Source organism: Athene noctua, chromosome 3 (assembly GCF_965140245.1).
Source record: "Athene noctua chromosome 3, bAthNoc1.hap1.1, whole genome shotgun sequence".
NCBI lineage: Eukaryota > Metazoa > Chordata > Aves > Strigiformes > Strigidae > Athene > Athene noctua.
Genome location: NC_134039.1, coordinates 48,367,412 through 48,395,299, shown reverse-complemented (window position 1 = coordinate 48,395,299; position 27,888 = coordinate 48,367,412). Strand labels below are relative to the sequence as shown.

Below are 27,888 nucleotides of genomic sequence, written 5' to 3'. Positions count from 1 at the left end.
ACATAATTGAAGCAGTATTTTTGTCCAAGAAAAGTTATCTTATTAGTGCCCAGAACAACTGACTGTCCAACTGACAAAACTCTTGCTTGTCAAGACAAGAAGTTATCAAAAACAGGTAAAAATTAGAGCAATAAAAATTGCTTCTAGCTTTGTTTACTGAACAGTTGACTCTTCCAGAGTCTGCATTAGTAATGAAATAGCTCTGCTTCCAGGAGTCTTGAGTCTAAAAGTCTTTAATTAGACCCAATCAGCTTTTCAGTGTATCTTGTCTTCAGAATTGATTTCTGAATAACGTTTTCTATAAATAAATGTGAAAGTCAGCTCTGGAGTATTTTCATTTCTCTCTTTTTTTTTTTTTTTTTTTTTTTTTGTATAAGAGATACTGCTTACCCTGTTGAGAAAGGATTATCTGAGTTGCTTTAATTCCTAAAGCATCTAAAAGTTAGTGAAAATGGACAAGCTTCCACTTTGGGTTATGTTGTCAGGGTGCTGCTTATGCACTGAAATTATTCTGGAAAAAAACCTCCTTGAAGTTAAGGGATAAGAATTTAGGACTTCCCCTTACATGTTAAGTATTAGGTGAGTATTAAGAACAGCACACATCCTCATCCTCTCTTCTCTTATTAGTTGCTTCCCTGAAGAAGGGGTCTAAACAAAGAGACTCAAAACTCAGTGGAATCTGGATGGTGCAGACAATTAGAAAGATTTAGGTTTGGCCATCTGACGCTGCTCTGGTACCAGAAGCTGGAGACATCTTGCCTGGAAGGACTTGATCCTCTGACCTTGATTGGTCCGGTGACTGAACTAGAGCTGTTTCTTTCAAATTGTCTGACTATTATCATATTGTTCTATCTTGGGGCTAGTATCCCCCCTCTGAGAAGCAGGGATTTTTTTCTTGGCTTTTTTCCCCTCCACTGCTAATTATAAGCAGGTAAACCAGTCAGTTAATTTGCTTCATCTCTCATTCTAATGCTTGAAAGTTTTTTTTTCTCATGCAAACAGCTGAGATTAATTTAGGAGTGCTATTCCCAAGGTGGTTCTAACAAAGTGTCTCTTCCAGAGAGGTAAATGTGCTGGAACAGAAGCATTATGAAAATTTTAGGGAATACACCACACCTTCACAATATAACCAGAATGTCAGGGTCTGAACAAGAATCATGGTGTCTGTAGAGTGCTGAATAATCATGATCCCTTCTGAAAATGATAATGCTTCTGGGAGGGACTAGTTTAATTCCATACCTGAACAACTAGTTCACATAGGCTCAAATCAAGGATATCTTCAGGTAGTGACTGTATTTAGTTCATGTCTTTGGCCCAGGACTGAGCTCCAGTTACAGCTTCATTTGGTTTAGTGTAACTTTGAAAGACTGGATTATTAAGTTTCCCATTCCTCAGACAGATAACAAAGTTGACTTGGAAACCAAAATTTTAAGCTGAAAATGTTGAAAGAAAACTAAATTTAAAAAAAAAGCCAGCCTACTTTCATAACTGTCGTATTGTCATACCAAGCTCAATAATCAATGGTATTTGAACTTTCTTGAATTCTTCATTGTGTGGTTGCTTTTTAGGAAAGCTCTACAAGCAGTAAGTGTGCAGTTTCTTTATTCACAGCTAAAGTAGAGTTTCTTATTCCTCAACTTTCTTAGCATCATCACATTGGTTTGCCTTTTTCTGGAGACATGCTTCAAGAAAGTGTCCAGGGGGCACTTTTTGCTGGCTTATCTGATAAAGGCAGAAGCAAAAAGCAAGTTCCATGTTCATGGTCATTGATGGATGTGAAACTTTTAAAATACTTCCTTTCCAGTGACTAGTCCTGGTTAACCTTTCTTCCTTCTGTTGAAATGGGTTTATTCAAAGATCTGCTTATCCTTCAAAGAGAATCTTTACTGGGAAATGCGTCCATGTGCATGTAAAGCTCTTCTCTAGTTTATCAAGTACTTTAAGAGTGTAAAATGAAGGAGTAAATTAAGCAGTTACGTTAATACAGAACACTAATGCATTAATGCATGCATTAATTAGAAAAAGTAATATGAACAGACTAGCAAGAGAGACTGCACAGACATGGTGGTTTTATGGACTGTTACGTTTCAGGAAGTATGCAAGGCAGTTAATGGAGGCAATCTGAAAGTGAGCTCTCTACTTTTGAGAGATTGTATTCTTGAGACAGCATTAGAATCCAGTTTATGCAAAAATGTTATTGCTTGAAGAACAGTAGCTTCACTTGTTTTTCTATTTCTAGCTAAATCTTGCATTAGGCATCTCCAAAGCTCACAGTTATGTCTCATATCTGTGCTTATAACTATTTGACTCAGCTGTTCAACGCCAGCACCTGCTCCAATTAAGAGGAAAAGGCGGCCTTACTTTTCGCATGCTTCCTGTCTTGTTCTTTAGTGTCTGCATAGAGACCACTGTTGACAATTTTCTTGCTTAAACATGGAGGAGTAGAAAAATTTAAAAGCAAAGTTGTCATTGTTCTCACTCCTTGGAGGTCTGTTGCCTTAAAGGTAGCCAGCCTTCAAAGGAAGATTCTCTCTTAAAATAGACTCCACTAAATGAAGGGGGATTCAAACAGTGTACTTGGTTTATTTGGTAGGAATAAGTTCAATACTTATTTGTATCTATCTGTTGAGTGATTCAGTGGATAATTCTCATCAGCTGTCCAGTAAATTGGGGGGGTGGGGTGCATTTGCTTATCAGTTACACTTTTATCATAGTCTTTTCATTTCTGTTGTGTCCCTTTGGGTATATCCATTTTACAGCCCTAAGCTTGGGCAATTTAGGGAGTACAGACAAATATTATTGTTGGACTTAACCCTATCCTATTCTAGAAATGCTGGCCATGCTGTGATATAGCTATACCTTTAGGGGGCTAAGTTGTACACAGGGAAACATGTAAACCTAACGTAGCCTTATTTGAATGACAGATAGTGTGATCTAAGGATCCTTTTTCTTCCTTTACAGTTAATAAAATTGCTTTCTGACAGCTTTAGAACTGAAGGGTATCATTGAAATGACTGGTTAGATTGCTGAAAATTATTCTTAAGGTGCTACATTGAGCTTTGTCTTGACTGTACAAATGGTTTCTTAATTACATACTCTTCTAAAGTTCTTCCAGTAGTTTCTTTTTTGGAGGGTGGGAGGGGATGATGGTATGTGAAATGCAAGGCACAGACTTTATAAAGAGACTGCATGCACTGGGTCTAATACCTGTTTTAGAATGGGTAGAGAAGTGCTCTTTTTTTTCAGGTAGAAAAGGAAATCCACCAAAAGTTTGAGCTTCCATCTCAAGTTTTATAGTTTGCATCTCTTTCAGCAGTTCAACTTTTTACTTTAATATCTTGCTTGAAACTTAGTGGCTTCTGTTGTTTCAAATACTATCAGGTAACTGAGAGGTGCTTTATGGCTTAAACAGTAAGAGGAAGGTGAAGTGACATCAGGACTGCTGCTCAAAACCAGTGGGGTAGTAGGTCTAAGTGGGAGCACGATAGATGTTGCTTATGCTGCATGCTATGTTAGAGATGTCTGAGTTATCTTTCTTAAAGTGTTTTGGAGAATACATTGGTTTGTGTTTCATTCCAACATGTCATGGCCATACTACCTGCTGATAGACTGATGATGCCAAGCTACCTCTGTGCTGTATAGGTGTGTGTCTTATATAAAGGATTGCTCTGTGCTCTCAGTGAGCTAAGGAATAATTGTACAAATGACAAAAAAGTTTTCATGGAGAAAGAGGAATTTAATACTTGCATTGCTCATTGCTTGCGTTTGGAGGGAAGATCGGAGAAATGTTTGAGTGTACCGCAACCTGGCTTTGTTACATCTTCAAAGATCTTTAAAAAGCTTTTTGCTTAGCTCCTTTAGAGAATAAGACAACTGGCTAACCAAGCTGTAATAGTGTGCATATGTATGCTTTAATTACATACCGCCACTTAAAGGAGTGAAAACAGCTCCAGTGTTTTACAGCAATTGGATATTTAGGGCTGAACTTCCAAATCTGGATGCTGAAAGAAGCTTTGGCTTGCGTTAAATTCCTGAATTCCTGTTTGAGAGCCAAAATGGAATTGCCAGTCTCACTAAAACCAAATCATTAGCTGCTTACTTCAGGACTTTGTGGATCAGTCAATAAGAAAAAGTCACAAGTTATTCAAAACACTAGGTAAACCAGATATTTGGTACCCACTGTTTAAGTTCTGTTACTTCCAAATTACTGAGAGCCTTCATTATTGACATCTCCATATTTAGTTGCTAACTTCAGACTGATGACTGAAAAATTCAGCTTAAACTGTTCTTTTAAAGACAGTGAAATTGCAGCAGTTCACCCAGATTACTGTACTGGGATTTCCCCTACACCCACTACGTTTATGTCATTCTAGTCACATTTTTCCAAGAATAAAGGCATAACTGAATGTTTGTTTTAAAGAAATGACAGGTAATATAGTTATAGGCTTAACTTTTTCATGCGTTTGAAAGGTGCATTTCAGTACAGTTGGAGACAAATCTTTATTCTTATTGTTTGTAGAAAGGCTGGACAATTTAGAGGTTTTTGGATATAACTGAACATTTACAGCGGTGCCAAATAGCTTAAACTTGCTGTGTCAGTGGTTCTGGTGGTCCATGTTTGTAAAAAATCCATGTAGGGAAGAAAACACAGTGTTTAAAGTCAGGAGTGAAAAGATGTTCTATTAGGTGGGTAAATCACTGAAGAGTCTCAAAATTTATTGGTAGCAGAACCTGTGGAGAGACCTGCTTTGCTGGACATCAGGTCAATTATTTCCTTTTGCTTGCTTAAGGTGCAGGGAATAGTTTAGATAAATTGAGAGATTGCTCATTATGTATTTGTAAGAAGCAAATTAAATAGGACCTGACCTCTTGACTTCTCAGTCCTCTGACAATGTGAAGTTAATCAGTGATGGAAAAGATGGAGACTAACATGGAGGTGCTCTGATTTCTGTGTAAATCATCTTAGTGTTTTGTGGTAAACACTTAACAGATGGTGTGACTCCAGAGATACTGTGAGATTACTGCTGATGAGAAGGGTCTGTCTTACCTTACTTCTGCTGCTTACCTTGTACAAGCACCTGTGTTGGATTCCCTGCACTTCCCCTCTCCCCCAGCCCCCAAATTATTCATCAGTTGTGGAAGGTTTCATCTTTCTGCAGGAGCAGAAAGAGGAGAAAATGGGTAACTCAATCTGGTAAGTGCTAGAGCCCCTGCAGGAAAGGAACTGAGACCATCTTCCCAGGGCAGCAGTAACAGTCCTGTTAACTCAGTTACGAGCAGCACTGTAAGAGGAATGTTTTCTTGAGTAGTATGACCCAAAGATATGTCCCAAAATCTGTGGCTGTGTTTTGGTTTTGCTGGGTCGGTTTTCAACAAAGATGAGCAAGCAGACCTGGCAGACTGCTGTAGGCGGCCATGCTAGCTAGTGTGGAGCAGGGACAGATCTAGCTTGTAGGGAAGGAATGGCCTCAAAAGGATATTTTTAGTTGCCTCCAGTTATTCATGAAACAGTCATTATAACTGTGGTTAGATAACTAAGAAAACATTAATCAACTTTCAGATTTAAAAAGGCTTTTTTTTTGAAAACTGACTTCTGGGATCCTACTGTTCTTTTTGAAAAATGTTTGCTTGCTGGGAAAAGGTTGGTTTAATTTACTCATACAAGTCTCTGATTCTTTGTTTAGCATTTATGAGAAAATGCATGCTATCTCTTATTGGATAATTGTTTCTTATTAATAGTAACCGTTAGTTTTACTGTAGTAGGGTTTATTCAGCATTTCTTTATGGGATAGCAGTAATGAGGTATAGGAGATCCTGTATCTCATGGTTTGCTGCATTTTATTGTAGCTGCATTAAGACTTGATAGTTTGAAAATGGCCACTGTATTAAAAATTAATTAAACCCTTTTATGAAATCGTGCATAGTGAACTGGATTATGGTGTCATGGTTGTACTTTCTGCGTATAGAACAAACTTCTGGTCAGTAGACACAAACTTTGGATGTTATTTCAAGTAAATGACAATACAAATAAAGAGATGCTGTCACCTAGAAAAGTTTCCCATTCTGTTTGCTTGTTTGGTTGTTTGGGGTTTTTTATGTCAGCATGCTGATGCTTTCAGTTCTTCAGAGGAGACTGGAGATGCTTCATGCATGTCAGCTCGTATGAACAAAATAATTTACACATGAATGTGCATGTATATGAAATTACAAAACCTTGTGTGATATGAAATAAGTTTGGGGGGTGGATGAGGAGAGGATGTAGTAGCTGTGAAATTTGAGACATGTTTTTAGAATTACTGTATTATTCCCATAAATAACAAACATTAGCAGCTGTTTACCCGATAAACCTTTTCAATACTGTGAATTCAGGGGTTGTAAAACTTAACAAGGTCTCTAGGCATCTGTATGGCTCTTGGGAATGTTGGTTTTGGTCTGTTGCAAGAGATAGTGCAAGCACCTTCATGTGAGTGAATGAAAGATCATGAGAAACCTATGAAATACCTTTAATGCTTGCTGCACTGTAGCTGAGAGGTGCTGTGAACTTTCTTGCATGACTAGAAGAGATTTTGTAGTTTTTCTGGAAAAGGTTATGAGATTACAGCACACCACCCAGTGAGGTGTGTTCATCTGTGTAACTGGCCTATTAATCAGAGTAAATTGGTTTCTATGCCCAATTCCTCCTTACTCCAAATAAAGGAGATGAATCAATCCAGAGGTTTCTGAGGGAGTGATATGTGCACATGGGTATGAGCAGTTCTTCCTGATACTTGCACACTTTCTTTGGAACACCTGTGTTATTTTGGCAAGATAGTGACACCGAGTTCTTTATTACAGAGAGTTGTAATCTGGTTTTGTCTTTTCTTTAAATTGCTCTTTTGCGGGATATAAAGATCTCCATTTAAAAAACTCTCCAAGTCTGTACTAACTATGAAATTAGGCTAGATACCGCATGAATAATGGTTCTTCTTTAAGTGTTAAAATCCTGGTGGCAAGAAAACCTTGGAGCTGCTTTCTTTGTGCTAGGTGAAAAACTAGCATCATTCAGCAGTTACTGTGTCTTGAATAACCGTCCATAGTTTCCATATTGTGTAATAATTAAAGTGATAGCCTGCTTGGGTTACGCCTGGTGATAATGGTGTATGTCCTGCATTTGTCAGTTGATATCGGTATTTAATTGTTTATGTCTTGTTATATACGCAATCTTACAGTGGCTGCAGTAATGCTAAAATAGTTGTTCTATTGATCAAAATGGTAATTTATTGTGTGTTCTAGGTGTTGGAGGTGATTTATCTCTTGCATCATGCGTGAATACAAGCTAGTGGTTCTTGGTTCTGGAGGTGTCGGAAAGTCTGCTCTGGTAAGTACTTTGTGAGACAATTCAAATATGTTTCCTTAGGCTTCTTGTGTATCTTTCCTCTAATACGCTCTCTACTAACCCCTATTTCTTTTATGTCAGTGTGCACAAATAAGAGCAAATGTAAGTAATGACTGGCTAGAATAGGTACATCCTCTCCTGGGTGTACCTACATCCATTGGTGTGCTTTTTCATGCTATATTTTTGTATGGTGTTGGTTGATGGTGCTCGGTCAGATCTCTGTCTGACTTACACAGTGAAGTGCATAGCCACAGCATGCATGTGAAGGTGTCTGGCTTCGCTGAAGCCATAGCTCTATGGGAGATCAAGCTGCTTCATGAAACTCACACAATGAACTGGTTTGCCTGTGTCTGGCCTTGGTAATTCCTGTCTCTAGAAAGGTGTTCAGGATGCTGTTGGCTTAATGTTTGATAGCAGTCTCTAAAGCACTAATGTTTGCTTTATGCAAATACAAATATATATTTGCATGTTTGTAGGAAGTTTAACATGTTTTCTACATCTTTCCCTGCAAGTAGGTACCTGTGGCAGATAGATATTGTAAAGCAAAGAATTCATTCATTTTAGTTAAATGATTACAGAAAAGTTTAGTCAGACCTAGACTAGCACTAAAAAAGTTCACAGAATATGATGTTCTCAGCCTACCTAAGAACTTCACATCTTATAGTTCAATTGTGCACCTTGTCATAAAGTAAGGTCTAGAGGCCTACTCTGTCAGGTAAGAACTATTATCTTCGAGTGGTTCCTAAAGGAAAACTTAAATGAGAAATCATGTTAGATTGTGAAAGAACTTTTTCCTTCACCTCTGAATTCTTTATTTTACTGCAGCATTTCTGGATTTGAACCTGTCTGCTCTGACTTAGCTATTGAGTCTTAAAGTTCCATTTGCCTTGTGCTAAAAACTTCTACGTGCTAGGTACACAGGAATATCTTATTGAGTCTAGTAAAGACTAGTAAATGCTGGCAGTCATTTTTTGACTAATTCCTGTGCTGGCAGATAAGTAGCAGAAGAGGCAGTAGTTCTAAATGCAAATGTAAAAGCGATGCAGCTGTATAGTATCCTATTCAACTAAAAACTAATAATGATTCTAAGAGTGAGACAAACCTTAAATTAATACATGCTTTAATTCTTGCTCTCCAAGTGGGAGTGGATAAAGGTGTAGCATTGCTTCATCTAACAGTACTTAAATAGGCCTATATATCTAACTTCCTGATGTTTCTTATAGTTATGTCAGTCATTTAACTTGCCTTCAAAAAGTGTACACCTAGAACAGTAATTTGTGCAGCGTTCACAAAATGTGACTATACAAGAAGAATCTTACAAGAACTTTTTTTGTTGCAGACTGTACAGTTTGTTCAAGGCATATTTGTTGAAAAATACGATCCTACGATAGAAGACTCCTACAGAAAGGTATATGGAAAAGACCTCTAACTTAAACTTAAAAACTGCAGTGCATATTGTCAAATATTTGAGTCATTGTTTGAAAAAGGGTATGCCTGGTAATGCCACATAGTACCAGGTAACTTAACAAGTTTGAAATGTAAAGGTGCTCTTAAAGTCTGTCTAAAAGGAATAATTCAAGAATAGCTTTTTAATGTTGAAACATAATACCTTATTAGCTAGTCAGTAAAAAATGGTAATTTAATTGTCAGAATTGGGAATATTGATTAAAGAAAACAAACAGAAAAAAACAAGAAAAAACCCCAAACCAAAACACACTACTGCTTTTTATTTTTTATAATATTATTCGTTTGTGTGTCTTAGTATCTGCAGGTAGATTTGGACTTGTATGCTTGAGATTCTACACTTCTTTGCTACTAGAAAATCTGCTAAAAACAACTTCATACTCGCCTTTAGAACACTGGAACCATACTGTATTCCTAACAGTTTAACTGATAGCTTGATATACTTCCATTAGATGAATTGTTGTTTTATTAATAAGTTAACACAAACCTATAATGAATGAACAAACACAGTGGTCTGTTAGTTTATCTCTTCCCATTTTCAGCATAACAGGCTGAAAGGTCTGACTCTGCTTGTGTCATCTTGAATCTCCATATTGCTCACTCTTCAGTTTCAGCTGAGACCATGATTAATATTCCAGGCTAAGATAGTTTACATCTGGACTGCAAAAGAGTTAACCATTTGGTGAAGCAACTTAGTTTTCGGCTGTGTCTGTTTCTTAATCTTACTTTTTTTTTGCTGAATTACTTTTCAGATGCATTGATACTCTGATGTAGCTCACCATGTGGCCACAAAAATGCTAGTGTCTATACAGGGAAGGCAAGATGCACAAACCGTAGCTGGGAATGGACAGAAACTGCAGGACTTCCTCTTTCAGCACTGGACTATATTTATATTGGAATAAAGAGGCTGCATTAATAGCTGTTGCAGCCTGTAGTCACCAGAATTTCTTCTGAACAGAAGAGGAATTAGTGAGAGCAAAATGATAATTTCACACTTGTTTTCTTTGACCTCATAGAAATCAGTATGCTGGAAAAATCCTAGTCTGTTTTAAGCATGTGGGCTTCCAGCCAAAGCTGAACTCTTACTAAAGGAAACAACAGCAACAACAAATTCTGTATAGCCATTTACTTTTCCTGTATTAGAGGAGCAGGAATTTTGGACCCTATCCCAATGTTTGGTGTAGGACTTTGCTGGTTCGGGCCCAATAAATGACCTCAAAAATATTCACAAGCTGAACTAAAGTGAAAAGTTTTCCTTTGTTATGTATTTACATTCTTCAGGTCATACTAGATTCATGATGTTTGCTGGGTGAATTTTTCCAAAGACTGTTTCCATGGAGCCTGAAAAAGTAAAGCCATCTTAAGAAATTTTGCCTTTTGCTAATTAATTTTTTTTTTTAGCAGAGATCTTATAATGTTCCTTTCAGGTTTGGTCCTGAAATGACTAGGAATCTCTCTGTGAAATCTTCTTTTCAAATCAGCCAGATTATTGAAGTCTTACTTAAGTCTGGACAATACTTGATGCAGTTGTTTTCTTCCCCTCACTGTTACAATTCTAACTTGCTTCCTGACTTGGGTGACTTTAAAATGCATTGGTTTGGCAGTTTCAATTCGATACTATTAAGGTTAAATCTAATTTAGTAATATTTGAAGTTGAGAGGATATGGCTTGAAATATTTTAAGTTTGTCTGGAACTAAATAATTGAGCATGAAGTCTTGAAACTTGATGCCTTGGTTTACTCCCCAAATATTTCTTCATAAAAGGAATAAATGCTGCTTAATTAGCTGAATAACTTTGTCAGCAATACGTGCTAAAATAGTGGTTATTGAAGGAATCTACATCCCTAGGGGACATGGGGGAGGTGAGAGGGGTGGAAATACTCCTCTTCCCCACCTCCCGATCTCAAATCTTGTAACAAAAGACAAGCTCAAAGTTAAACTAGTGATAATGCATGTATCAGGAATAGGGATGCAAAATTCTTTGAGTGCTGATCTGCTAACTAGAATTTTTACATGCAAGTGGAAACAAGTGAAGTGTACCAACAGCATGAAAGAAAAGAAAAAGTGAGTAGCCTGCTTGGAACACTTGAGGGTACTTCTGTGTCCTTCACTGCCCTCACAGCCAATTTTTTTTGAGGTAGAAACCAGATGGAGGAGTTCAGAAGTAGATACAGAAACTGATTCGACTTCTTAAACCTTCTATTTTTTCCAAATTTTTCTAAGCTGGATCAGTTTCCTAATAAATGTCACTAAAGGCTTGTTTTGGGGACACTCCTCTTAGTGGTTTGTTTGGTTTATTGCTTGCCGTGTACTACTTATTCTCTTGTTGATCTAAATTACTATTAAATGAGCATTAGTGTGCCAATCCAATTTTCTAGCTTTCACCTGTTCTTTTCTTTAAATCTGTGCATGATCCCTGAAACAAGAAGAAATTAGTTGTGCTAGTTGCTGATACCCATCATTACAAATTTAGTAGCCTCCTTTTTAATAATCAAAAATCCCTAATCACTGTGTGAAGTGGTACTTGGTTTTTGATGTTGCTTTTGAAAATGTCACTAGGGCTCTTTGAAAGGCTTCTTCCCACTGTTTTCAAAGTGTATATCCATATAAACTTCTTAAGCCATTATGTTGCTTTATGCACTATGAATTTGCCTATAAAAATCACACAATTCCTGGTGCCTTTGGAGGGGGAAGAGTTGCAAGAGGGAAAATTCTAACCACATCCTTCTTTCTTGACAGCAAGTTGAAGTAGATGCACAACAGTGTATGCTTGAAATCTTAGATACTGCAGGAACGGTATGTAAAACCAGCTTTCCTAAACACTGATGTACAGCGTTAAAAGCAACAAAAGCTGTAGGGATGTAAATGGTGATACATTTCCTTCCTCATTTTGTAAAGAGTAACTGTGGTCAGTGCGTTGGATTAAAGGATGTTCTTTAACATACTAGTATTTAAACAAAACTTGAGTATTGCAGCACAAAATTGATGGCAAGTTTTCTGTGAGCTCATATTCTGTAACACGGGAAGCATGACACTGAGCATTTTAAAAGAGGTTGTGCTGCTGTTTTAAGTTTTAATATTGCCCAGAGAAAAACGTAGGCCCAATAGAAATCAAACCTGAGTGACTGTTGCTGTAGAGAATTAAATGCTTTCTTCTCATCTCCTTTTTCTTTAATGTGTGAGATGTACTCTGACATTGAGATAAAAATAGTATATCTTTAGTCAGCTTATGGGAAGTCAAAGCATAGGGTTTGTGCTGACCCTTTGCATACTGGTCAGATTTTTCTGACTAGTTTCAAAATTACTGAAACCCATCGTTTCCTTCACTGATTCCAGTGACCATAAACTCAAGACCCTTGGAGTGTAACATGTGTTCTCTGAACTGTAATAGTAATCTGGTCCAATAATAACTTGTTTAAACTCCATATTAGAGTAAGGACATGTAAAACTACAGAAGGATGGAGTGGCTGTTCTCTTGAAATAAATGGCGCTTTTCATCTGACATACAGCAAGGGACTTGGTGAGTGAGTGATCAGGCACAAGATAGCAGAGTCACCAGCGTGTGAAAGGCAAATCCTATTCCACAGTCATACTGCTGGTGAGAGTTTTCAAACAGGGAGAAGTCCTAATAGTGCTGTGCAGCACCCCAGCGAGTCTTCATACACAATATTGTAGTTGTCACCAAAGTCTAGGAAATGTGACCTCTATGGAATGTCTCCATCCTCTAGTCAATCTCCTTGTGAAAATTAAAGTAGAATTTAACATAGGAAAGTGCCTAGACTACAAAACGGAGGCTGAAAAAGGATGCATTTACTTTACGATGGGTTGTAAAGAACAATCAGGAGATGCAAAAAGTTGTATGTAAGGAGAGATTTGGGAGAAATGTAATTTATGTAATCTATGGATTATACATTACCTTCTACTGCACCTCTTCTCTTATGAAATTACTCTAGTTTCTGAGACTTTTTCACAGGGTATAGGCAATATTTGATGTTGTCCAGCCACACCAGATAATGTTCCAAACTTCAAATTACTTTAAAAGCAGTTTAGTTTACTATAATGCTTATAGTCAAACAGTAAAATGTTGGTCAGTTTATAAAGGGGGGAAGGGGGCACAAATGCATCATATTTGTTGACCTGAAGTATATAGTGGTTTGTGCAAGGAAAGTGCAAATTGAATGCAACATCTGTATCTATTTTTTAATTACAGGAACAGTTTACAGCAATGAGAGACCTATACATGAAAAATGGACAAGGTTTTGCATTAGTATATTCCATCACAGCACAGTCCACATTTAATGATTTACAGGATCTAAGAGAACAGATTCTTCGAGTCAAAGACACTGATGATGTAAGCATCTTGTAACAATGCTTAATACTTAGATTTAGTTGTAATGTGTACACTGTGGTTGCTTCCACGCTTTGAGACAAATCGACTAATAGGTGCATAGTACAGAAATGCAGTTCTTAAGGCAAACTGGAAAATTGTCATTTGTCATGTGGTATACAAAAAATTGTCTTTTTAATCTCTTCCTTTAAAATACTCTCTTTGAAACTGAGTATAACCTTATTCACTAGTACTGTAGAAAACATTCCTAAAGCAATTCTATTCTTACATCAATTACTATGAATAAAAGTTTAAAAAACCCTACAGTTTAATTTTTCTCTTCAGTATGCCTGCTGTTTATGGTGTTTTAAAAGCAAAAACTTCTAAATTCTTACAGAAGACAGTACTGTAGCTTTAAACTTGCATGTTACGTAGCTTTTGTATTTTGTGTGTGTGTTTACAAGTAATCTTGGTCACACTATTTCCACACAATTTCAGTGTGCATTATTAAAGCTATAAAGTGAGGCTAAACCATTCCAGTTTATAATTGATTAATAAAAACTTACTGCAGTTGTAGGAAGTGAATATTCAGGCCTTTAATAAAAGGAAGAAAGGTATTTCAAATGTGAAATAGCAGTAAGAGTGTGTTTTTAACAGAAGCACCTTGAAAGTTGTAGCCATCAGGAAGAAAAAAATTTTTTTTAAGAAGGAAGCAATGAACAATTTTTAAGTGTGATTATGTCATTTGAACTGTGCTCATGGAAACTTTTGGTGCCCTCCTTACTGCATGCATCCACATATGCTTCTGCTGTCAGCAGATACAGAATGTATTAAACATTTCCATTTCAGGAAGGTTCATTGTGACTTTTGAAATACAAACCACCTTACACTTTATTAACCATAAGCATTTGTGGGTCTTACCTATGTTCAGCAGTTTCCTTCTAGAAGTGATTTGGTAGTATTTCCTTGGAATTGTATTCATTTTTAGAACACTCTTCTCAGTCTTGAAAACCATTCCGTAATATCAGGAGAAAGATAATGAGCTTCAAGTTGCAACTTTAGTTCTCACCAAAATTTACATAAAGTTTTCCCTATGACAAAGCCTAGGCATGACTGACTTTCTCAGTGAGGGGAAATTAAATGGTCAAAATATGGTGGTAAACCTTTTTTCAAACACTTGAATGTGGGAGAAACTTAGCTGTGTCCTTAAATTAGTAAAAGAAAAAAAACCCCACAACCCAAACAAACTTTGTGTGATTGTCTTTTCTTGAGACAAAGGTCAATTTTCTGTAGTTAGTAATTTTGATAAGGTAGCGTGTTTCTTCTCTCTGTGTGCATTATCTTACTAATAAGAACTGTGTGAGGAAAACTGCTCTTGAAAGGAGTACAGATACATTGGAGGTGGAGGAATGGTGAAAGGATCTTTAGTGTCCTTCATCATGCTACCCAGTGCAGGCCACTTTTTTCCAGGATTTCTGAACATGTAACAATCTTGTGGCAGATTCTTCAGTAGACTTCTTGATGCCTTAAACATCTAAAAATCTCATTAGGTCATCTAGAAGATGCAAAGTTTGCTCAATTGGCAGTGTACTGAATCCTCAAACCATTCCCACCCCTGCCCTGCCAAACAGCAGGCAAAAAATGCAGTCACTGTGACTTGAAGGTGAAAGTATTGCACAACTGTAAACTTAAGTTTCAGTTGTACAAGAGCTTGATTATTCTGGAAGTCAGGACCTTCTAAGGATTCAGATAGGGTTTTAGGTATGCATTTACATTGTGTTTTCCCAAAATGTTAATTCCATTTGCTGGTATTAAATTGTTTTTTAGGTGCCTATGATTCTGGTTGGCAATAAGTGTGACTTGGAAGACGAAAGAGTTGTGGGAAAGGAACAAGGTCAGAACCTAGCAAGGCAATGGAATAACTGTGCATTCTTAGAGTCTTCTGCAAAATCAAAGATAAATGTTAATGAGGTAAGGCACATTACCTATGGGAGGACGGGTGGCAGGGAGAGAAGGATGGGACAGTGTGTTCTGGTAACCAAATGTTTACTGTTTGTCAAGGAAGAATTAACAAAGTTATGAATAACATTCACTATAATGAACAAAACTGTACCCTACTACTGTGACAATTTGTGAGATGTTTATATTAAGGGATGCATTTAGGTTTGACTTGGGACTTTTTCAAATTACATTAATTTTAGTATAATTAGTTTTCAAATTAGATTCATATGAATATTGACTTTCATATGAAATTCCAAATTATATTCATATGTATTCTTTTTTCTTGTTACATTCCCTAGCTGATACAGTCTCTATCAACTGAGAATGTACTGCTAGACGACTTCTTTTTTTTTTTTTTTTTTTTTTTTTTTAAAAAAGATCATTAAAAGAGCTAAGTCCTTAAAGCCGTAAAGAAAACAGGGCAAAAGCCTTCTCTACTATCTAGCTACTTAGTTAGCAGGAGCTAGGAGACTGATCAAACACGTGTGCTTTTGGGACTTGCTGTAGTGCATGGCTGCTTATCCAGTGGGAGTGCCAGCATAAAGAAAGGGATGCAAAAATTTTTTAGAGAAAGAAGCTGTTAGTATTTACATTGCTGGAACAGCTTGGGTTTTATGATAAACCCTACAGTTCATTCTGTTTTCTGGAAAAGAGTGTTGGTAGCATCAGTCAAGTTAAGGGCCTCTGTGCAAGGCTTGCATGTAATCAAAAGTGTATGGTGTTTTTAAGCACAGCTGATTTCAAGAATAAGTAATGTGTGTTTAATTAGTTGGGAAATTCTGGAAACTATTCAGTTTTTCTTAAACACAAATTAATCAGCTCAACTATATAAAAAGTCATATGTTTAATAAACTAGAACTTCCATCAAATACTAAAAGCCCTTGCTGGAATGTTTTTTGCTTTGCAGCCTGTGCTTAGGAAACTGCTCAGTTGGCTTTAGTATGAGGACTTCCTTGATTTAAGAGATGCAGAAACAATTGGAACAATGTCAATTATGAATGAAACAGATGCTGTTTAATTGTAGTATGTAGCCTTGTCTTAAATTAGCCTTTCAACAAAATCATGTTCCAATTAGAATTCTAGGAGACTCAAGGTGTGAGTCTCATACATGAGTTACTTTTCTAGGAAACGTTATGCTTATCATGCTATAGTCTGAAGAGAGGCTGCTGAAATAATTCTCTAGACTTCAGTATTTTTAAAGTATCTGGAAAAGCATCATCTCATTCAAATACAAGAAACTATTATTGAATATGCAGTGTACTTGAGTTACCATGAAAATGTGTATTTAAAACTTATTAGAACTTCCTTTATAAGAATATCCTTAGTGATTTGAGTTAGAAGAAAGCTGTGGCCTGTTTCTTGACCTCAGTGCTAAATTGCAAAGTAATAGCTTATAGTAGTTGATCACTGTAGCATATATTCTGTGTGTTCAGATAAATTTGACCCAGAGATTGAATAGCTGGAGATTATAGATGCCTTTCCAGTTTACTTAATTGGAAGTGGAAAACCCTTGGTAGACAATTATCTTGAACAGAAAAACACCCCATTCAGGTATTCCGTTTACAATTTAACTTTATGGATTTGTGATAACTAAATATTTACAGGGGTTCTTGGTTATGTGAGTACATGATGTGTGAAGATTCAAGGCATAGGGTTGTGAGAGAAGCCTTTTAATTCTAATAACCAACTGATTTTTGTGTTCTCAGATCTTTTATGACCTTGTGCGACAAATTAACAGAAAAACTCCAGTGCCTGGAAAAGCACGCAAAAAGTCATCATGTCAGCTACTTTAATACATAGCTGTACTGTAGCTCTGAGCCAGGTAAACCTTTTTAAATTCTCTGTGTTACAGTTATTAAAAACAAACAAAACAACCACCAGAAAACTTAAACAACTGTGGTAGCTGTTGATGCAGAACAGCACGGGAAATTCTTGATTTACATTATCATAGAAATTTTTATGGTCTTTATTTTGCCATCCCAAAGTCAAAACTACAAATACATGCAAGGTATCAAATTTTTTTCAAGCTTTAAGGTGTTGATAGAGCTCACATTAACAATGTTTGTTCTGCTACTTCAGAACTTTTAGCTTTTGGGGGTTTTCTCTTTTAAAGGCTGATAGAATGTACTGCAAGAGCTCAATTATCAGGAATGCACACTGTAAAATACTGTAGTTTGTGTGCTAAAATGTCACTTCCTGCATTGAACTCCTGCATGTATTTGCATGATGTCCTGGGAATTTAGCTTGCTTTCTTTGGACTCAGTGGATATTTTATAGGCTGCATTGTAATTCATACATTTGGAAGAGAATGGTGCAGTGATCATTGTAACACTCCAAATATTTGACCTGGAGCTATTGGTTACTAGATCAATTTCTTACTTGTTGGCAGTTGGCTAATGTTCTACATGACTAAATCCACGCTTTAAGAATGTGGCTGAAGGCTCAAGCAAGCTCCAGCCTGCTCTTTAAGCAAGCCTTTTCAGAAGTTAGCCAGCAGGCATGAATTTTTTTCTGCAAGTTGTTCTTGGGCTGGTTGTTTCCCTCTTTCCACCTCCAAGCCTTAGTATGGGCAGAGGACTCTCTTGATTGACCTGACATCATGCAAGTTGCCTGTTCATCTGATGCCCTTCAATTTTACTGGACAAATGGTGGTTTGGTTGCTTCAGTGCTATGATTCATTATTTTGTCGTCTGATAGACTGGAGGATCCTGGTAGGATGTGTCACTGTCATAAATTGCATGCTTTTATTAATACTCAAATCGTGCCATGTTTAACTCTTTTTGGTATCAGTATTAAAATTTACATAATTTGAACAACTGGAATTAGCTCAAAGTAAAACTGAGAGGGTTCCAAAAGTATTAGCTAGGGATGGCAGAAATGGCTGTTCATTTCCTTAACTGGTCTTTTGATTCAGGAGCTTTGATCCTTCAAATGTGTTTTTGTTTTTAAAGTCACTGGAACTACCATACTGTAAGCAAAACTAGTCCCACCCATCACATACTATTGCCATAGTTCAGCTTGCATTACCAGGTGTATCCCAATCCAGTTTTACGAATTGAGATAGTCTGTTACTTGTATGTGTGCAGTAGAAATTGTATTAGTAGAGGAGAAGTGATAAGGTTATTTTCTAAGTTTGTTTGCTAACAACTTTGCTAGTTCCTGCTTTATTTCTTTTAACTAAAGAGCAATGACAGATAGTTGTTACTAATACTAACCTCATGTTTTGTTGTTACAGGTCTGAAGAACTGTTGCCCAATTCAACAGTGCCAGCATTCCAACTTTATTAAACCTACCAACATCTTAAATGGACTTTCCTGTGGTGGTACCCTTTAAGAAATGGATGAAAGCTACTACATCAGTTTGCACATTCTAATCACTTTCCAGTGTCATGAGAGATTTTTACTTATAAATATTCTAAGTGTATGCAACTGGTAAAACCAGAGCCTACATCCAGTATTACCGATAAGAGACGTTGTTCATCCACCAATGTTGTACATGTATGAAAACTGTGTACTGTATACTTCAACAATCCCCACTTTCTATTGGAGAGTACAATAATGTAAATCCTAAAAGCACCACTATTTTAGCATAATAAAAGAAAGTCCAAAGAGCTCCTATATAGACTACTCCAGATAACTTTGCTTCATCGGTATTTGTAGCTTATTGTAACTTTTTTAAAGAAATACAGGATCATCATCGTCATCGTATTGTACAAAAGCGCTTTGATTAACACAACAGCTATATAGTTTTTTAATTTTAGGAAAAACCTGTGGAGACAGTGATCTAGTCTTTAAGAGTCCTTTCAGTATAACGTCTGACTAAAGACATGGCCTTTAATATCTGTTGGGAAGGAAATGTCCAGACTTTTCAACCTTTTATTGTATGTTTCCTTTTCCTTGTTTACATAGGGAACAATGTTTATAGTTGTGTGTACAGTGGGGGTCTACAACAAGAAGTGTATATTTTAAAACGATTTTTTAATGATTTAACAATTTTTTGTAAATCATTTTTGGGCTTCTGCAGCTGTAGATTCTCACTGTGAATTCCCTTGCTTGCTCATGCATAAGTGTATTTGCAATACCAAATATACAGGTTTAGTACTTTTGCCTGTTAGTGATTGTTTTACATGTGTAACGTTTTGGTTGAGATGTTAAATGGTGGAAGAGTACTGTGGATGTGAATGTGGGAAGTAATTTTAATCATGTGTAATTGGTCACAGGGCCTAAGTTGCAGTAATTAACTTTTGCCGATTTATTTAACAATGCCTTGTTGCTTTGTATGCATTAACGTTTGGGTGTAAAGATTGTGTGTATATCCAACAGGGAGCCACAGTATTTAAATTGACCAACCTAATGTTACAACTGCTTTGAGGTGGCCAAATGTAAACTAAAAGCCTTAATTAAAGTGGTGCAATTTTGTATGACTTAGCATCAGTAGTTCAATAAATTTGGATTGCCATGCAAGGGCTTGCATTACAGTTATATACTACTTGAATGTTTTGTGTTTTAGTAGTGCTAGTAAATATTGATTTTAAATCTCTTGCACAGTGCAGATTCGTACATCTTAGGACAAAAAGGAACCATTATGACTTTGTCTTCTGACAAATACATGCCGTAGATATTTCTTCTAATAGCATCCCATGTGCTAGGGTGGATGAAATTCTGACTGAAATTCCACATACAGTTTTAGACTTGGAATATTCCAAGTTCTAATGTAAGGGAGAGTCTAACAGAAAAATATCTTGTCTTCAAAGGTTAGACTATCAGTGGCTGTTTCGGGAACTTGAAAATAGGTTGCCTGCTATTTTTCCTTCTTTTCAGGAAGAATTCACTGTTAAAATTGACTTAGTGTAGCTTAAAAAAAAATTCTCTTGGGAGAAAATGCGATTTTTTTTCTGCATGATTAAACCATATTTGTTTGGTTTCAAGGAAATCTGCAGAGAACATTCTTGCAGTATTGAGTGTAGAGTTTTGCGGACTTTAAATATGTTAACACTGTTGGACTGTGAAGTGGAATGTGTGGACAGTGGATGATTTCCTGATCTTGGCTGCGCTGCTGAAAATTAATGTCACACCCAAATACTTGGTACCTCCTGTTTCTCTGGCACAGAATTATCAGAGCTTGTTCTAATCCATTCCTGCAAATTCAATCAGATTATGTTGGCTAATACCAGTAAGCTTTGAGATAGTTTACGTTACCCAGAGTGAATTATGGAGCCCAGCTGATCCTTCCTGCTGGTAATTTCATCAGTCATCACCATTGTTTAATGGAGATTAATACACTCTTTCACTGTGCAGAGTTAAAACTGAAATTCCTTTTCATTTATCTTTAGAACTAGACGTGATTGATCCCCATAAATGTCTCTTCTGGTACTCTGCATCCTGACTGGTCCCCAGAGTAGCTGAGACTGGAGCACTGGATGCTCTAGTTTGTTTTATTTTGTTTTCACTAGGTACCTTTCTCCTTGGTGATCTAATCGGTATTTTTCCTCCTTTTATTTTCAACCTCTGCTTATTCAGGTCTTATAACACTTTTATGTCCCAGTTGTCCTTTTATCAGTGAGGTATTTTAAATGTATTTCTTTTCCAGGCAGCTGTACAGATAGCATTGGGTGGGAGGGAGAGAAAACTCTTAACATCAGAGAGGGGGCCCTGGTCTGGTCTCAGTGTCCAGCCAAAGAGTAGTGAATATTAGGCTTTGTCCTGAAGGTTCTGTACCAAAGCAATCTTGGTCGCTCTGTGGAAAAGTGAACGTACAGTTCCCTAGTGTCAGTTGATAAAACCCCAGGGAAGTAAAATTTTTCCAAAACTCCAGACTTTACCATCTAAAGACTGTGCTAAAAAGGTGAAATACACTCCCTCCCACCCACCCCCAATATTTAGAACTTAGGCCAGATTTGTAAAGCCAACACATCATAACCCGGGTAATACCTAAGCCCCAGTACTTTCTTCTTGAAAACTTAGGCAAGCTTCAAGGGAGCAGTGTCCTGGTTGTTAAAGGGAAGATGCATGACAAAATGATGCTGAGGAAGTGATGGACACAAAGAGTAAGGAAAAACACATGAAAGAATTTTCTTCATATCTAAGTAATTGCAGCGTAAGAAGTTGTTCCTGCTGAGGAAGTGAACGTCCAGTTCCCCACAGGAATTGGAACGATGTAAGCAGTTACCAATTCTAGAAAAGAATCCTGTTTGCTGAAATTTTTGAACAAACATACATCTTCAGAATAACTGCTTTGTGTACCAACACTTAAGAAGTTCATGCTTGAACTACTTGTACAGAAACTTTTCTCATAAAGCTTTGGATGAAAACATGCATAATTCATATTTAGAGAACTAATGCAGTAATTTTCCAAATTCAGTGTTAATACACATGTATTACTGCTTGTAAACTTAGCTTATGCTTACAGTACACACAAAGTTTGTGACTGCTTTATTTCTACCCTAATCTGAAATTGGTATATGTCAGTATTTAAATGTCTGAGCTTTCTATGAAAAAAGTAATGTTTATGTCCTGAAAAATAGAGGTATTATTTAATGAAATTGCACTCTTCATATTAGGACTCTTTCCTTGCAGTATAAACTTTTCGTATAACTTGCTTCTAATCCCTTTTTCATTCTCAAATTACTCTGTGAAATTAATGTCTACTGGCCTAATTTACAGTAATATTCTGAGGCATTGCAAGATGGTTTTGGATGTCCAAATGAACTAACTGTAAACTCAAATCACCATTGCTCTTCTGCATAAGAGAACTTAACTTCTGGAAAAGTATTGTAGAGTTAGATATTAAGTTTGTTTCATAGTATGTACTGATACTGCAATGCTAGAAATGGGAGGTGGGAGGAGCTTAGAATTTGGATTAAACTGTGTGTTCTCCTTTGCTGGTGTAAATAGAATTGTTGTTTCCTCATGGGTGAACACTAAAGATGAGGATTTTCTTCTTTTAAAATGGTCTAAACAAATCATGGATGAACCAGACTTGATGGGTTTTTTTCCAAAGTTTTCTAATCTTTGCCAGTTTTGGGAATAACTTAAAGGAGGAGAAATTTTGCCACAATACTGCTCTAGTTCTAGATAGACTTCAGTTTAGACATATGAACAATAGAAAGTTATTTCTAGATGTGAATGGTCAAAAATAATAGTTATATACAGCTGTCTATAGCACTTCTTAAATTGTTACATGAAGATGCAGCCAAGCATCAGCATAGACAGAAAGCTTTTTGTCCAATTTTAAACTGCTGTCCCAACAGCATTAGGCTATACTTCAATTTATAGCTTTTATCTTGCTTGTGTATGGGGAGGAGAGTCAAAGCAAATAAAAACTTGCTCAAATATGTAAAAAAAATGCAGTTGTATGTAGTTCTCTAAGGCAGCATTAGAGAAGCAGAGCTCTTAATCAAATTAGGCTCTCACTTCTGAGTCTCAAGCACCTTACGCTTTTCTTTGAACGGTTTATGAACAACTTGAAGATTCTTAAAACCTAATTTAAGTTCTCTGTTCTATAAAGTAAACTCTGGAATGATACTTGTATTTGTTGCAACTTCACATTCTTAGTCTGGAACTATAAGCAAAGTTGGTTTGTAGTCTTGATTTTGTTCTTGATACTGCAATATCTGGGCTTCAAACAACAGATAAATGTGGATTTTGCTGCTTTTTCATTTTTTTCTGTGTTTGGGGGGATTTTTTTTTTTTTAATACCCTCTAAAACCATTTGTTTTCAGCATTTTGAATCATCAAGCAGAGGGTGGCTTCCTGTTTTCAATGAGATGTTCTTTAGGGAAAGATTTGTGAATGGAGAAAGGAATGTCTTCATAATTCCACTGTACTCACTTCAGCCTCAAGAAATACTAGTTCTGCTGAACAACAAGCTCTACAGCTTCATGGTTTTAAGAAAGTTCACTGCCACCAGGATTTTTTTTTTCTTTGAGGTTGTGGCTGGGGAGAACTACTTCATTTGAAAGACATTGTAATCTTTCTAATTAATTCTTGTAATGTCTTGGCTACCATAAACGTGGAGGGAGGGGGCATTTCTGCAATCTTGGATACTGAGTGAAATTATAGTAGAAGTTAGTTCCTTCTTTCATCAGTATATGTTACCTTTTCATACTTCGTGGCATTTTTACCTTATACTTCTAACAGGGAGGAGTCAGTAACTTCACTCCTGTACTAGGTACAAAAATCTACATGTGAAATCCCAGCTCTCATAAACTGGGCTTACTGCTTGTAACCTGCCCAATACAACAAAGACCCTTGGTACTACTGTCATGATTTTCAGACACAAATAAAATGACAGTTACAAATTTGTCTCTTTCTTTTTCCTTTTAATAAAAAAGGGGGTTTAGCTGAGATTCTTCAATAGGAGTAGGCATGGGAATCAATTTGTTTAGGGTAAGACCCCATCACCATTAATTTGAGAGTAAACAGAGGTATTTTAATACTAAGCAAGCACATAATACACTTCAGTTAAATGCTTGAGATTGTTTTGGTTTTTTAAAAAAAGTTTCCTTACATTTAAATTTTATAAGTACTAAAAAATCACACTCCCAGGAATGTGTTTTAAGATAGATGGAAAAAAACATGAACTTTCTTCCCTTACAAAAAGGCAAAGGTATAGGTTCCACGGCTTGCTTTCTACTGAATGCAGTTTTGCTGCTGTCACATACTGCACAAGAACTATGCTGTGCCCTTGCTTTTGATAGTTCTGAACTAAGACTACAATTTTGTATATACAGATGTCATGTATGCAGCTTAGGAATGCATTATGGCAATTTATTTGATTTGTACACTGTCTATATTAAAACATACTTTGTAAAGGGTAATTGGAGTTTTGACTTAGTTTACTTGTTTAATTTTAATCTAGCAAGCATATCCTGAACTTTAACCTAGTACCTCCTGTAAAGCCGACTAACTTGAAAGAAAACTAGTAGGGAGCAAAGGAATCTTAGGTGGTGATGATAAACATGCCATGTTTTTGTGTTAGTTGTGCTAGCTGCTGAGTTGTCCTTGCTTGTCCTGCCTCTTAAGTATGGAGCATTACTACCCCTGGTGATATTCTGAAAACATGGCTGCAGTTAGGATCAATGTTTATGCAAATACGTGAAACTTAAGATAGATTTATAATTTTTAATAATTTAAAGTCAGAGTCCTTTATATCACTGACTGAAAAATTTGCATTCCCATCTGCTTCGTGGAAGTATAAGATGCTTGCATGAGACTTTTTTTTTTTCTCTTTTCCTTTTTTTCCTCTCATTAGATAAATATGAAGTGGGATGCCAGTCAAAAAACACTGCCTGAAAACACACCTCCAGTTTTTTTGTCCTGTTCCCCACACTTGCCCTCTTACTGGAGCAAACTTCAAGTTACACCTCTCAGGTGCTTTCCCAGCCTGTACTTAAAGAGGTTGTATATACTAAGACAACTTCTCCCAAGGTCCCCAGATCTTTTATATTCTTTCACAGATTGGATTGGTTTGGGTCTTTTTAAAGCATGCATGCTGCCGCCTTAATTTCTCTTCCACCTTACTACTTTCGCTTTGTTCTCATCTGTCGCTGCTTTGAATAAACTTGAGGCAGTGTGGGAAGGAGGCATCTTCTCTGCCATCATGGTCACGAGTGGTGTCCCCCAGGGCTCGGTTTTGGGGCCACTCCTGTTTAACATCTTTATTGATGATCTAGACGAGGGGATCGAGTGCACCCTCAGTCAGTTTGCAGATGACCCCAAGTTGGGTGGGAGTGTTGATCTGCTCGAGGGTAGGGAGGCTCTGCAGAGAGACCTGGACAGGCTGGAGCCATGGGCTGAGCCCAACTGGAGGAGTTTCACTAAGGCCAAATGCCGGGGGCTGCCCTTGGGCCACAACAACCCCCAGCAGCGCTACAGGCTTGGGGAGGAGTGGCTGGAGAGCTGCCAGTCAGAGAGGGACCTGGGGGTGTGATTGACAGCCGGCTGAACAGGAGCCAGCAGTGTGCCCAGGTGGCCAAGAAGGCCAATGGCATCCTGGCTTGTGTCAGCAATAGCATGGCCAGCAGGGACAGGGAAGGGATCTTACCCCTGGACTCGGCCCTGGTGAGGCTGCACCTCGATTCCTGTGTTCAGTTTTGGGCCCCTCACTACAAAAAGGACATTGAATGACTCGAGCGTGTCCAGAGAAGGGCAACGGAGCTGGTGCAGGGTCTGGAGCACAGGTCGTACGGGGAGCGGCTGAGGGAACGGGGGTGTTTAGTCTGGAGAAGAGGAGGCTGAGGGGAGACCTCATCGCCCTCTACAGCTCCCTGAAAGGAGGTTACAGAGAGCTGGGGATGAGTTTCTTTAACCAAGTAACAAGCCATAGGAAAAGAGGTAATGGCATCAAATTGTGCCAGGGAAGGTTTAGACTGGATATTAGGAAGCATTTCTTTCCAGAAGGGGTTGTTAGGCGTTGGAATGGGCTGCCCAGGGAGGTGGTGGAGTCCCCATCCCTGGAGGTGTTTAAGAGTTGGGTTGACATAGCGCTGAGGGATATGGTGTCGTTGGGAACTGTCAGTGTGAGGTTAATGGTTGGACTGGATGATCTTCAGGGTCTTTTCCAACCTAGACAATTCTGTGTGATCGTTACATCTCTCACTTGTTTAGACTTTTCTGCCCCAAGAAAAGGCTAGCTTGAGAGTGCTAACTGTTGGAAAAGAATTGAACCAGATACTAATTTGTGCATTACTATGTTTGAATTTCCCACTGCACTACAGAGACAATAACGCTACACTGTTTTGAGAGAATGTGTTGAGAGGTAAATTCTATTAAATATGTCGTACTGAATTAGGGTATAATAGTTCGATTAACATTCAGTTTTCTGCCATAATGAATGTAGTTCACTTGTGCCTTCATGACAGTCTACACGATAGAAGGGCAACTTTTTTTTTTTTTAAATCCCAAACTATGTTTCCTGAGTGACTAGTCTACTTCCTAAGCGTATTCTTGCTTGTGTTCTTGCATACCCAATCTTTGTCAGGCTTCTCAACTGCCTTCTTCCTGTGCAGCCACCTGAGCAGCTTCAATGCCACCAAGCTTGGGTGCCATGGCATTTTATCAGCATCTTAAGCAACCTCTGGGACTTAATATGCTGTCTTACAGTTCTGATGCCTTTTGCAGCTGTTTTCAGATGTATCCCTCTACAAGGAATTTAAATGCCTGATTTGCCCAAAGTACCCCCTTAGAGCTGTAGCCCCTAATACACCTTAGTACTTGCAAGTGTTTTTTCAGAACTTGCTTGTCTACACTAAAAATGCAGTTTGGACCGTTTTCCTTGTACTAGAACACATGTAAATGAACTACTGTCAGTAGTACAGTTGTTGCTGTAAATTTGTGGTCTCACAAGAACCCTCTAAGACTTAGTTTGGAGTTTTAGAAGGCAGGCGTTCTTTAATGCAGTGCTGGATGCACGGGGGATCATTCCACCTAATGCACATGCCAAAGACAAGGGCACACTTATTATATACAATAAAATAAATGAATATTCATGTAATTTCTGACAAGTACACACCCATCTCCAGAGAATCTAATGCATACATTAATACATTGTGTGAGCATACTAAAATTTGGGGAAGGGTCTCTGAGGGGCTTCCACAGGTGTCTGCTGGATTCTCTACCTGTCTGGTCTGTACTCATCACAGTTGCAAAAATGATGTCCTTGGGTGCATTCTTGTCTTGAGGCCTTTTACAGCAATTAGCAACAACTGCTTGCAGGCATCACAGCCATTAGTACTGGTAAGAGTAGTAACTTTTTCTGTAGTTAAAAGGTTCAAAACTCATTTTGGGGAGGAAGGGAAGAGGTATTTTGTAACTGTTAGCATGTCCAGGGAGATGAGCATTGACTGATCCTGCATGGTAGTTACTACTTTACCTCTGAAAGTTGGTGCCGGTAGTCCGTGTTAACACTGAGAGAAAGGGGAGAGGAAGAGAAATAGCTAAATTTACAAAATTGGTCGTAAATTGGTAAAAAACTCATCCTTGCGAAGGCTGGTAGGTGGGTTGCTCCAACTGAACGTGCAAGAAAATACTCTGCGCATCCGCTTAGTCCTCCTCCGTGCAATGGGATAATCTAAACAGCACCTGAAACTTTTGAACTAGGGGTTTTTAAGCTTTGTCTATTAATACGGGATCCCGCTGCCCGGGGAGTGACAGAGGAGAGCACCGGTGGCGGGTGACAGTTGCCGCCCGGGCAGAGGAGGGCAGGGCGGGCCGTTACCACCGCGCCGCCACGGCCGGCCGGGCCGCGCCCCGGGGCCGTGCTGCCGCCGGCCGGAGCCCCGAAGCCGGGCGGGGGCGGGCCGGGCCGCGGCGCATGCGCAGTGCGGAGGCCCCGCCCCGCGCGGGCGGAAGCCCGCCCCTCTCCTTCCGGGTGGCGGCCCGGCGCTGCCGGAGGCGGGAACGCTCGAGCCGGGGCTGTGCCGGGCCGGGGCCGACATGGAGAGGTGCGGGGCGCGGGGCGGCACCGGTGCGGGTGTCCCGGGTGCGGGTGTCCCGTCGGTGCGATGTGGTGAGGCCCATCCCCCTGTATCGGCCGCGGGGCAGCGGTGTGCTCGCAGGGCGAGTTGGAAAGCGCAGTGAGGCTGTGACGGCTTCTGAGGGGTGTTGGAGGCTTTTTTGTCAACCGAAAACTTTAAATCGGTTTGATTTCTTACGGAATATTTTATAGATTAAACGGGAGATGTTAATTGCGCAGGAATCAATGAGCCGGGCCTTTGCAGGGT

At 38.3% G+C, this 27,888-nt stretch overlaps 2 protein-coding genes across 2 annotated transcripts in view; both read left to right on the top strand.

Annotated features, from left to right (window-relative positions):
- The window catches only part of RAP1B (RAP1B, member of RAS oncogene family), a 31,632-nt gene extending 11,984 nt beyond the window's left edge, over positions 1 to 19,648 (top strand). Inside the window, exons 2-8 of the mRNA XM_074902896.1 lie at positions 7,273 to 7,357; positions 8,715 to 8,783; positions 11,579 to 11,635; positions 13,050 to 13,190; positions 14,994 to 15,137; positions 16,874 to 16,989; positions 18,403 to 19,648. Coding sequence (XP_074758997.1) covers positions 7,301 to 7,357; positions 8,715 to 8,783; positions 11,579 to 11,635; positions 13,050 to 13,190; positions 14,994 to 15,137; positions 16,874 to 16,960 — 555 coding nt within the window. The 5' untranslated portion in view covers positions 7,273 to 7,300 and the 3' untranslated portion in view covers positions 16,961 to 16,989; positions 18,403 to 19,648. The remainder of the gene's footprint in view (positions 1 to 7,272; positions 7,358 to 8,714; positions 8,784 to 11,578; positions 11,636 to 13,049; positions 13,191 to 14,993; positions 15,138 to 16,873; positions 16,990 to 18,402) is intronic.
- A 7,876-nt stretch (positions 19,649 to 27,524) lies between these two features.
- Positions 27,525 to 27,888, top strand: part of NUP107 (nucleoporin 107) — a 30,308-nt gene continuing 29,944 nt past the window's right edge. The window contains exon 1 of the mRNA XM_074902895.1: positions 27,525 to 27,609. Coding sequence (XP_074758996.1) covers positions 27,602 to 27,609 — 8 coding nt within the window. The 5' untranslated portion in view covers positions 27,525 to 27,601. The remainder of the gene's footprint in view (positions 27,610 to 27,888) is intronic.